We start from the raw sequence: 12,721 nt of genomic DNA on the forward strand, positions 1-12,721 counted from the left end.
TCACCTTTCATGTTTTCTAATCAGTTTTCCAGGATGAACTGGTTTGGGGTCACCTGACATCATACCTCTTTTTCTTATGTTATATAATTATATAATTAGATCAAACTATTTTAATATCTCTCTCTCTCTCTCTCTCTCTCTCTCTCTCTCTCTCTCTCTCTCTCCCCCCTTCACTATTCAGAAAGTTATAGTGCAAAGTTACAGTTTTCTGCAGGTTAGTGCAAAGTTACAGTTTTCTGCAGGTTACTGAAATCATCCTGAGCTAGTTATGGTTGAGTGTGATGTAATCATGTGATGGTCAGACATCAAGCAGATGGCTAATTAGTACCAAGCAATGTATTCAGAAAGGTCTGCCCCAGGGGCTAAGATGTCCTCACCTGTAAATAACCTGTCTCTGGGTTTCTTATGTGACCTCCACCCTGCATATCTGGTCAGGCTTGTGGGTGTCACCAGAGAACATGTCTCATTTGAGTAGTCTTATCTAGGTTGCTCTTCATCTGCCCTTTAATGATAGACCTTAAACTATCCACCTACAACCTCTACCCACTGCATATTTCATTGTTTATCCAACAATTTAATTCACTTTCCCAAAGTGTTATTTGGAATATGAGTTGAGTTAGTCATGACGTTTATTGTGCTATTCTCTAGAGGCTCAGCTTTGAGTGGTTCTGGGTCTTCAGCTGAAGCAGAGGTTGCCATAGGAACAGTTTGTTCCTTCCTGTACAGGAAGTGGACCTGGGCATTGCAGTGCTGTTTTCAGAGCTGATGAGGGGTCATCATGTCTGACTTGTCATTTAGCCAAGAGAGGATTGAGAAGCCAAGGAAAGTCATTTATTTTCTTGTTTGTACTGTGAAAATGCTTTGTTTGGCTTCACTTCCAAATTATTTTTCTTCCTGTTGCCAGTGACAGTGGCATTGAAATTCAGAGGCACAAATGATTTAGGCCAGAGATTATATCATTCCCAATGGATTTTATAAAGGTTGCAGAGTCACTCAGGATAGGATGTGACAGATATTGTCTTACAGTGTTGTGCCACTTAGAAGCAATGAAGCCTTTACCCATGGGCAAGAAAGCACGTTAACCTTGGCGGAGAACTAGAAGGCATCAGGAAATGATCTCCTTGTCCAAAGATCACCCTTGTTTCCCCAAACAGGTCCACTGCTGCCAGCCATGGCACCTAAAATTCTTCCAGTAGGGATACCTTCCTCTTTATTAGGACACTGTATCTTATACAGCTATGTGAATTTGGGCAATTTTCTTAACCTCTGAATGTCCATTTCTCAATGATTATTGAAGGACTGGAAGGTATCACATCCAAGTTTCATTTTAGCTCTGAAAAGACCTACTACATATGCCCTAACAGAATTATTTTTTAAATCTGTTTTCCAGTCAGTAGCCCTTAATTGTGGAATGAATTTATTAGATCCTCAATGTTTTAACACAAAACAAGTTAATGTACATGACAATGGAAGCAGACAAACTCCAGTGTATGCTCAGGTGAGGCTTTCGAGCATCAAGTCACTGGAAATCTGATTGGGCAGGGAGGTACTAAAAGAGAAGTGGGGAGATTGATGGAAGGGTAGCAAAGATGTACTGATACTTACAATTTGGTGTAGAGGGATTTAAAGAGTCCTTCCTATCATTCAGTTCAAAAGAACAGAATGTTCAGCAAACACTGAATTATCTGTATATGTTATGCTCCATTCAAGAGAAACACAGAATCTACTACCTACCCTCAAGGAATTGTTAGCAATGTTGAGTGGGAATCATTCAGACTCCTCAAGTAGCATCACAAGGGCCACAACTCCTCATGCATTACTTGTGAGATTTCTCAGGGGTTCAGGGAAACTGAAGAAAAAGTCAAATTTCTTTGGCAAGTGTTTAGCCTCTGGAAACCATCAGACCTGGGATTGTACATGATGAGAGTTTTGACACTAGTGAGCTGGGACAGATTTAGAGGACTGCAACAATTTAAAAAAATTATTTGAACTAGGTCTAGTTGTTCATTATTCAGGTCTGTTTGTGCTATTTAGCTTCACTTACAGTATATTATTCACAAATTAGTTATTTCTTCCTTGTCAGTTTTACTCAGTGAATAAGAGATAGTCATCATACAACAAAGAAATCCAGGCAAGTCAGAGAAGGAACTGGAACATATTATATTCTAATTTCATGAAAAACTATAAGAGGTTGAATCAGGGACACTCTCCTGAAAGATCACTGATAATTATGGAAGCCTATTAGGGCAAGGATGGTGTAAATACAGGCCTAAATTTTTTTTTCACATCCACAGACTTTTAGCTAATGGACTAGCAACTTCTCTCTCTGACAGAGATCAAAATGACCGAAGAGACCCCAGAACCACACCTTGAGGAGGGTGATGATGAACTGGACAGCAAGCTCAATTACAAGCCTCCACCTCAGAAGTCACTGAAAGAACTGCAGGAGATGGACAAAGATGATGAAAGTCTAACTAAGTATAAGAAAACGCTCCTAGGGGATGGCCCTGTGGTGGCAGGTGTGTATATGGGGGAGAGGGGCAGGTGTAAAGGCCCAGATCAGGCACATATTTCAGCTACTAGAAAGCAGGTACAAAGGAGAGAGTACTGAGTACTTCCAGGGTTACATGAGTGAGCCACATCGTTAGAGGCTCATAAAGTTATGTATAATTAAGTCTTCTTTAGGGTTAAGAAGCAAGTAGAAATAGCAATAGGCAAAAATATCACATAGGGAAAATTTAGAAAGCATTCCAGACTACCATTTAGAATTGTGTTTTCTCCTGTTGTAAACTAAAGTAACCTCAATTAAAAAAAAAATCATACTCTCCCTCATATTTTCTCCTTCATTCTCTTCTCAGTCCTACCTAAGCATTCATCTCTTCCACATACATGACAAAATAAAACATGGCCCAAAAATATGAATGAGGGATGCCCAGCTATAGTGGCTACCCTTAGTTAATTGAGATGGACCTACAAGTGCCTGCAGCAGAAATAACATTGCTGTAATTTATAAGGCCATTAAGATCAAGCATGGAGAATCTGCCACTTCCATTTCCATTTCTACTCCCTGTAGAGACATCATGTTTCTTTTTATATTTCTCTGTCTTATTTGAAACACACACAAACACAAACACACTCACTCACACACACACATGCACACACATATATACAGTTATATGCATATGTCTCTTCCCTGCGCTCACATTCCCTTTGGAATCTTGCAGACCCATCAGCTCCCAATGTCACGGTCACCCGCCTTACCTTGGTTTGTGAGAGTGCTCCTGGACCAATCACCATGGACCTTACTGGTAAGTGGACATATCTGGTCTGCTCAGGGGGTGTGTAATTATATTGCTGGGGTAATCTGGTATCTATCCCTTGTCTCACTTGGCCAAAGGAATCCCTACTGAGATAAATCTTAGGGCCAGTTCACAAATCATTGCTTGGAGGGTGCACAGTATTCACCAAGCTTAATGAAAAGCCCAATCTCTGCCTCTATTTAATTAAAAAGTATGCTGGCATAAGTACTGGATATATTTATTTGTATAATACTTCAGATTTTTAATTACTATTCATGTGAAAAACTGCTAGTAGAAATATTAAGAAGCAAGTTGTATACTTTTGGAATTGTAATGTTCCTAAAATATAAATACCAAAGAAAGGATTGATTTTTGGGCCTCCCTGTTGGTTTCAGAGCTTTCACCACTTTGAGTTCAATCCCTGGCCAGGGAGTTAGCCAACATATGGCACAGCAGACCTCTCCTGGCTCGCCAGCTGCTCCCCTCAGCAGTGTATTTCAGTAAATCTGCCTGTTCTGTTCCCCTCTCTGTCTCTGGTGAATCTTCTTACCACCCCCCCCATACCTCTGGCCTTCACCCCAGTTCTTCTATGTAAAAATAAAAAAAGAGAGGATTGATCTTTTATCAACTGTAGAACTTACCTGAAGGCAAGGAGCAATCTAAGACCTCCTGAAGAATGGTGTTACTTTACTTAAAGTAACTGTTACTTTACTTAAAGTACTTGTAACTTTAGCTTAAGGTTCTGATTCTTGTCAAATAAACAAATTCCCCCCACTAAAAAAATATACAAATTAAGATGTTATGTTCTTCCACCTTCTTGAGGGAAAGTAGCCTCTAAGAGAAATGAGAAAAGGACCACAGATCTAGGAGTTTGGGGGCATTAAAGGCAGATCTTTAATGAAAATAAATCGCTACCAAATTCAAAAAGTGGACTCGAGAGACAAAGCAAGGTGCCAAAGACCAGCTCCAGCAAAATGTCGGGTCAGGTGTCCCTGAACGGATGCAATGGCATCTGCGAAACTTGAGGGCTGAGGGGAGGGGGGTGAGGCAGACAGACACTCTTTTTGGTGCAATTATCTCCAGCTGAGGGTCTCAGCGGGTGTTTATACATTAAGGCAAGCGGTGGGATTACATCATGATATGCATAGAAGCAAAACAGAAACAATCAGTACATTCCTTTCCCAGAGACATTTTGGCACCTACGTGTTTTGAGAAAAGAAACGACCTTAAAAGTTAATAGATTATTAAAACTTAGACTCATTATTTCAGCCTAAACAACTACCTAAGACAGCTAATAGTCCTTGGGACATCCCTATCACCAAGGCTACAATATCAGGAGACTCCTCTAGCTATACAGCCTGCGGATAGAGACCAGTTGCTTCCCGGTAATCAGTTATTAGAACTTTTTTCTACCTAAAAACTCCTAGTGTAATCAACTTTATGAATCATTACAAGGCTTCTTTACGGAATTTCCAAAAAAGGAAAATCGCAGCCAGCTCTGGGTTGCTTATCAGGCATGCTCTTTCACAATAATTATTTCCCATTGTCAAGTGGGCCAAATTATTCAGTGTTTAATTTTTAAGTAGGTAATTCTCCATGTCATGTATTTACAATATTCTTATACGTATAATTTATTGCCCAATGTATATTTCGAGAAGTTTTTTCTATTTATGACCAAGAACAAAAAACAAAGGGATGTTTAATCTTCAGCCCCATGGTGTGAGGTTCTTTAAAAATCTTTGGCCCACAGTGTGTGGCCCTTTTTCTTCAGCCCCACAATGTGAGGCTCTTTGAGCTTCGGCCCCCATGGTGGAAGGCCCTTTTCTTAGCTGCTTGCCAGTGTCTTACCTGGCTGGGGCAACAAGGCCCCCTGCAGCAGCAAGGCAAAATTCTCAAACAGTAGACTCAGCAGCAAGGTAGTTCCCCTCACACAGGAAAGATCCACTCTCTTCCTTATATGGGCTTTTGTCAGAGGGAGGAAAGCAGAGGCTGAGAAGACACACTTCCTGTTCAACTGAAATCATTAGAGCAAACACACCATTTTAACTACCCCCACATTCTAGCATCCCTCCAGAACTCAGACCTCTTCCTGTGTGATTGTGTAACACTACCAGATACAATTGTCAGCTTCAAGATAAGGTCTCAATAGCACACACAAAATCTGTTCAGAAGGGCTTGAGGATATTGCAGGGAAAAGGTGTCTGCCCCTTTTCTGGCATAAAGAAGCTTTAGAATTAAATCATAGGGAGGGAGGGAGATAATTAGATTTCTCTATACATATATAATTTATAAATATATTAGATATATAGATCTCTCTCTAAATACATATATATCTCATGCTAGTACCAGTTATGTGCAAAAAGTGTATAAACAGAGCTATGCAAAGCAAACATATGCACTTGACTGTCAAATTACGCTGGATCACATAGAAGAACAGAGAAAGATTACCTCTCGAATAGGGTTAAGAGACTAGGGGCAAATCCTGTTTTTATGGAGTCTGAAACTGAACAGGGAAAGAAAAAGTCAAATTCCTCACATTACCATGTTGGCATACTTTTTGTTTCTCTTGTTCCCCTTAAGTGACTAGCCTTTAAAAATATGAAACTACAAATGCAAGTACAAAATTAAGAACAAAAGTGATTATTTAAAATAATAAAAAGTAACAAAAACAAGTACATTTTTAAAAACTAGAAAATACTGCAAACATTACCAAATCTACAAAAGCAATAGCTACTACTCCAGTACATTTTCTGTATATTTCTTTATGTGAAGGTAGGGACATATTCTTTAATCACCTCTTCATTTTACCACATGTATGCAATATCATTTTCATAAACAGAATAAAAAGATAATTCAGACTTCCCTCTAGGATGATAGGTTATAACTTTGCTTTTATTATTGACTATTGGAAAACACATTGTTTTCTAACAACATATGGTGGTGGATATTAATTAGAATTTTCATGGTGATCATTTAAAAATATATAGGAATATTGAATCATCATGCCATACACCTGAAACTAAGTTATATGTAAATTATATCTCAATGAAAAAAGTCTTATTTTTACATATAACTCATTAATGGTAGTGTATACCTTTAGGGCTGTCAGGAAACTTAGAAGAAAAGGTCTATCATATGTCTTTCTTCTAGCTATAAGATCTCAGGCATTTCAAGTGTGGTACGCACAGCAACTAATATCAAACACTCTGACTTGAGAGCCATCTGGACCATGTTGTTATGAGGGGCCTAGCAAATGGCTCTGGAGCAAAGATTTCATTCGTCCTCTAGTGTATCTCCTTCCCAGGAGAATAAACTCTTTCTAAATTCACTTCTACAGGGGATCTTGAAGCCTTCAAAAAAGAAACTTTTGTGCTCAAGGAAGGTGTTGAATATAGAGTCAAAATTCACTTCAAAGTAAGTTACCATTGCCATGTATGTTTTCATAAAGTTTAAATTTTTCCTATCAACAGGAAAAGAAAAAGTCAAATTCCTCACATTACCACATTGGCATACTTTTTGTTTCTTTTGTTCCCCTGGATTAAGACTATCTTCTGCCCATCTCTGAACTCTATCTTTGAAACTTACCCTTGCTTCCTGCCTTTTCCCAACTATTCCCATGAATCACTTAAGTCAGTGGGATTCTTCTCTCCATGAACTCCTCACATTCACCTCCACCAGGCACACACTGCTCTGTATTGTACGATTTGTGTCATTTCTCCTGCACAGTCTAAACACCATGAGATACGGAGAGACTAGAGCCCTTCCCTCCAATATTTCACACAAAACTTTGCAAACAGGAGAGATTTAGGGAAAAATTGTTAAGAAATAGATAATGAATGAATCAATTAATAGAAAAAGAAAATATAAAAGACACAGACTCAACTGTAATTGCTCAATGATTATATAAGTCCAGAGAGCATGGTCCTTGGTAAATAACTGGAAGTAGTAATTATAGTTATAGAGGAAGGAGGGAGAAAAGGATATGGGGTGGGGGGGTCAATTTGATAATGAGAATGGCACTAGAAATTCACAGTGGGTAAGGTGAGGCTTATAACAAAATAGAGGTGTGAAGCTGTACTCCTAAAATATATATAGTATTATAAATTAGCGGTAAATCAATAAAATTTTGTTTTAAAAAATTAAAAAGTCACAAATACTTTAGGAACATTTATAGTTATGTAGCAGGTAACCAGATAAAATCAAAAATAGATAGGAGAGGGCCTCCCTGGTGGCTCAGGGGGTTAAGCACCGCTTTATGAAGCAGTTGGCAGCCTCTGCATCACAAGCTCGATCCCCAGCCAGCCAGGGGGAAACCCACATGGCGAGGCAGACCTCTCCTGTCTCGCCCACTGCTCCCCTCAGTAGTATATTTCAGTCAGTCTGCCTGTTCTGTTACCCACTATGTCTCTGGTGGATCCTCTCACCCCCCACATTTCTAGCCTGTACCCCAGCTCTTGTATACATAAATAAATAAATCTTTAAAAAAAAATAAATAGGAGAGAAACTGATAAAGAATGAATAGACACATACTCAATGAGCAGCCAAAACTGTAAAGTCACCTTGACTTGGAAAACAAACAGGGCAGAAATTTATTGTTTGCTTTTAATTGTTTGTGTTTGCCTTGGTTGTCCCTCATTCCCACTCAGACATATCCTCCAGGGTCTGGTCTCTACTAAGGAAGACCTCATCTGCCCTCAATTTGTACACTGGGCCAGAATCCTTTCCATGGTGTAGGGTGTGATTCCATGGACAATATCTCTCTACCATACACAAACATGCCTAAAAAAAGTTTCATTCCAAAAATATTTGTTGAAGCCTAATCTATAATAGACAGTGAGCTATGGTTCACTTATTTCCAGCAGTACTGTAGTTTCCTGTAGTTCTTTATTACTGAAGGACCTGAGAGAGTCTGGTAAGGAACTGTATTCAAATATGCCTAGAATGGGTTACTTATTTGTCCAAATTTAAATCATTAATGCTATTGTCCTATTTTGTCAATTTAGTAACCCAGTTTTTATCAAATGAAATATGATAAACAAACTTTGATGTGAATAAGATGTGAAGGAAAAGCCTGGAAAAGCCTGCTCTGGGTGAGAAGCTTGGAAGACTGCAGTGGTGTGGGTCTTTGGCCATCAGGGCTACACATTAAGAGGATGGAGGAACAGGGCACAGAAAGGAGTTTTCAAATCTTCTTCAGAGATCTGGCCTTGTCTCTAACAGAAGAAAAGCCACTCTCTGTATATAGTCCACGGAGTTGAACCACCCTGGGCCCTGTCTCAGCATAGAGCTACCCCTAGCAGAAACACCAGCTCAAAATTGAAAACATTTGAGAAGCAAATTAAATTGTTACTAAAAACTCTTGAATAATGTCCAAGGAAGTTTGTATTTACAACACCAGCAACATACTCTTTCATTATCCCTCAAATACTCTCGGGATTCTTCTCTTTATACCCCCAAACTTCGTAACACTCTCCCAAACTTGGCCTGGGATGGTTCTTTTAGTTTCTCTCATTTTTCCTACTGCCTCCCAAGAAAATGTAGTATATCTAACTTCCACAGTCCTCACATTTATTCATGTCACCAAGGCTTCTTTCTATGAGCATGGAAGAGATAATGGGGAGGAACAAACAGACAAAGGAAGTGAATGCTATGAATATTCAAAATATTTTTTATCCTCACACACATTTATACGAAGTGGATTCTTCGAGAAGATGTAGAAAGGAGACTCTTTGTTTTGTAGCATTTATTATTCACAATTATTCTGTTTCTTGGCCTGCTTTTCCGCCAAACTCCTGCTAGATCCAAGGAACCAGCTTAGAGACTTCTAGAATGATGCATTCACTTTCCCCATTTCTGTGGGAGTCAGAGTAATCAGAACATTTGGGTTTCATTTTATCACTGTTTCCTCCATGAAGCTGTTTTCATTCTGTCTGCTTTCAATAGTTTTATACTTCAGATTTTACTAAATAACAGTCTAGAACATAAGATGGCAGTGTTCACTGCTATGCTACCTCATTGCCAACAAGACAAAATGTACACTGACAGATTGGTTTCTTCATTTTCTCAAAAAAATGGGGGGGGGAGTTATAATTATTATTGGGGAGAAATAATTTAAGATGCATGAGTTCTTCATATTGATGAACAATTAACCAAGCTCTCTAGCTAGTGACGCAATGTCCACTTTAATTTGTTTGTATAGACATGACTACTGTATAAAATTAAGACAGTCCAGTTCAGACCTAGGTAAATGAATCATGGAAAAACAAAGTGCTTGGCCTGTCTATATTTTCATTCTGCTCTAGTGAATTTTCTTTGAAAGGCTTGGGGAAGTGGCAAGATCTCAGACAACGTCTGGAAATGAGATCCAAAATGCTTGGCAGACACGAGTGGATTTCACTGGTTATTTACATATGGGGAGGATGTTTTCATGTGGCCCATCCCTCATCTGTAGACTCAAATCACAGCTACATTACCGGAACAACCATCTTCTAGACCTAATTTTCCACTACGACTTTCCCCCCAGTTATTTGTTTTTCATATGCTAGGTGGATCCTTTCTGAGGTTAGGATTTTCAGATCTTTACATAGTAATAATTTCCATGGGTACCTTGTAACCCGTCCTAAGACAAGGACAGTCTTTTGGATACTAATATCAGGGAGAGGAACTCAAAAACCATTTTTTGGATCATTGAGGAAGGAGAAATATAACGAAGCATATGAGACAATGTTTTAATTAATCACCCCACCCCTAGAAAGAAAAATCACAGCATTCGATGATGAAAACCAGATTGACATCGAACCTTATGATCTCAGCTCTCGTCTCTGCCTTACCACCACACTAAATGATAGTAGTAACAACACTTACTCTGAAATAAATCTTCGGTCCTTTCACCTCAGAAAAGGTAGGCAAGATCATCATGAAAGAGGAGGAAAAAGAAAAGACCTTCTTTAATCGGAATTATTTGGATCCTTCTACCTACAGGTGAACAAGGACATTGTGTCAGGCCTGAAATATGTTCAGCACACCTACCGAACTGGGATGAAAGGTAAGAGACCCACACTGTACACTGTCCCAAACACCCCTTCTAACTGTTACTTAATCTTCTAGTTATTAACAATTTTTCACCATAGACTTAGTTTAGAATCTGCTAAAAGCTGTGGATACGCACACTCGCACACATAACTCTAACCTAGACATTAACGGCAAGTCTACATTCAGGAAACCTAGTTTAGACTGGGTCAGCTACTAACCTTCCGCATTTAGCTTCTGGAATTCAACTTTATTACTCATAAAGGAGAAGAGGAACCAAGATAGGCTTAAATGAAATAACGTACATAAAAGTAATCTCAAAAGTAAAAAAAAAAAAAAAAAAGCAGTTCATAGGTATAATTTTTGTGTGTCAAAGAAATCCAAAATAGGATAAGAAAAGACCTATTTGATGTTATATGTATCTGATGGGAATGGGAGCTGGGAGTAACTGGGAGGACAGGTAGAGGTGGGGGGTTCCTAACAAACAAATAGAAAAAAAAAACTTTCTCAAATTGAGAAAAGCCAGCTAACTGAGGCAAATAACCTAAGATTACTTCATCTACAGTTGTACTTGATAGGTTGTACCTGAACTGTGCATGCCTTGGGAACCTGTCTTCAGTTTTCTTCCTTCACTACTGGCAGAAATGAAAAGTAGAAATGTAACAGAACTTCTCCATTTCCTTTTACCTGAGGGACTCTCTTCCCCCAGAGAGATGAAACAATAATACGTAGGTTAGTTCTAACAAACCCATAAACAAGAGATGGGGAGAATTTTTTTCATAAATTTGCACAACGTAGAGAACCACTCAGTTACTCAGATCTCATAGAAGAGTGTTGACCTGAAGGATCTTAACTAGTCTGGCCAATACATAGTCTCATGAAAAAATAGTTCAGTTTTCTATTTTCCTTTGGGCATAGAGATTAAGTTCCCTAACTTAGGCAAGAAGACAATGATGTGTCTGTAGTTGTTCCTTCAGACTTACCCCACATAACAGCCAATGACATGCTGTCTGTCCAGCTACTCACCTTTACTATACTTGCTAATCCCAAGCCATTCTTAGTATATATCCCAGTTACTAACCTGTAAATAACTTTGGTTGTCTGTTTTCACCATGTGTCCCAATTCTTTGCTTTTATTTTAACCAAAGTATTTTCTTGTTCCATCCAATTATTCCATCCATGAAGTCTGCTCATTCTGATCACCAGCTAGTACCTTATTATCTCCAATCAATATACTGTAGATGGATAGTTTGTAGATAGAAGACCCTTGAATTCATTACATAGAGAAAGGGATGGGGACTCTGAAACTGTTGTATATATTAGGAAGTAGTTACAGAGCTGAGACCAGAACTCAGGTCTCAACTAGTTTGGGATTTTTTTTCTATGGTATAATCAGTTACATCTTCACAAGAAGAATCTTGATCCACATTGGTTTGGGGCACATTCCCCAACTTTCCTGATACTAGAATCATCTGTGATGCTTTTAAAAATTCTGTGGACCCATAGCAGATTACTGAACCATAGTTTTTGGGAGATGGTAAAAGGAAATTTTTATTAAAAGGCATGCAGATATAAAAAATTTTAATACTAAAAAAATCAGGGTCCCAGGTAAAGCTCATGTTTAGCCAGGCTTGAAAACTATAGCTCTTGACTTTAATCACTATAAGCTGTGCTCCAAATTCTCCAGTGTGCATGTTTTTCCTTTATCAGACTCTTACCCTAATGAACTTTTCTTTCTTCCTAGTGGATAAAGCAGTATATATGGTTGGCAGCTATGGACCTCGGCTAGAGGAATATGAGTTCCTAACTCCTATGGAGGAGGCTCCCAAGGGCATGTTGGCCAGAGGCACTTACCACAACAAGTCCTTCTTCACTGATGATGACAAGCATGACCATCTTACCTGGGAGTGGAACCTGTCCATTAAGAAGGAGTGGACAGAATAAGTGTCTCTGCCATCCCTTTCCCTGGCATTGCCACCCAGAAGAATCAGCTCAGCCATAGTCATTGTCACTGCCCTGTTCCTCCTCCCTGTTCACAGCAGCTTCCCTTTGCTCTAGTTTCCCCACATTTTCTTTTTGATGCATCTTATCCCATGTTCTCTATCAAAATAGGTGGTAACACAAGCTGTCATATTTGGCACTAGTGAGCCTGGCACCGGGATGGAATGGAATCCCATAGACCACAGCATAAAACGGATGCTCCTATGCTTATTATATATGGCCCCCTGTAATCAGTTTCAGCATGTTTTTCAAGATTAAGGCCAGGATTAATGCAGGCTTTAATCCTGCCCACTCCTCACCGCCCATCATGGCCAGGTCTTCCAAGGTATCTATCTATCTATCTATCTATCTATCTATCTATCTATCTATCTATCATCCATCTAGTGATCTAT

At 39.0% G+C, this 12,721-nt stretch overlaps 1 protein-coding gene across 1 annotated transcript; it reads left to right on the forward strand.

The window, feature by feature from the left end:
* Nucleotides 1-2,341: 2,341 nt before the first annotated feature.
* ARHGDIB (Rho GDP dissociation inhibitor beta) lies at nt 2,342-12,272 on the forward strand (the record flags this gene model as incomplete). Its single annotated transcript, XM_084255241.1, has 5 exons — nt 2,342-2,519; nt 3,225-3,308; nt 6,637-6,713; nt 10,281-10,344; nt 12,073-12,272. 5 exons carry the CDS (start codon nt 2,342-2,344, stop codon nt 12,270-12,272), a joined length of 603 nt encoding a protein of 200 aa, XP_084111367.1.
* Between the last annotated feature and the right edge of the window lie 449 nt (nt 12,273-12,721).

Source organism: Talpa europaea (genome assembly GCF_964194135.1).
Source record: "Talpa europaea genome assembly, chromosome: 15".
NCBI classification, from domain to species: Eukaryota; Metazoa; Chordata; class Mammalia; order Eulipotyphla; family Talpidae; genus Talpa; species Talpa europaea.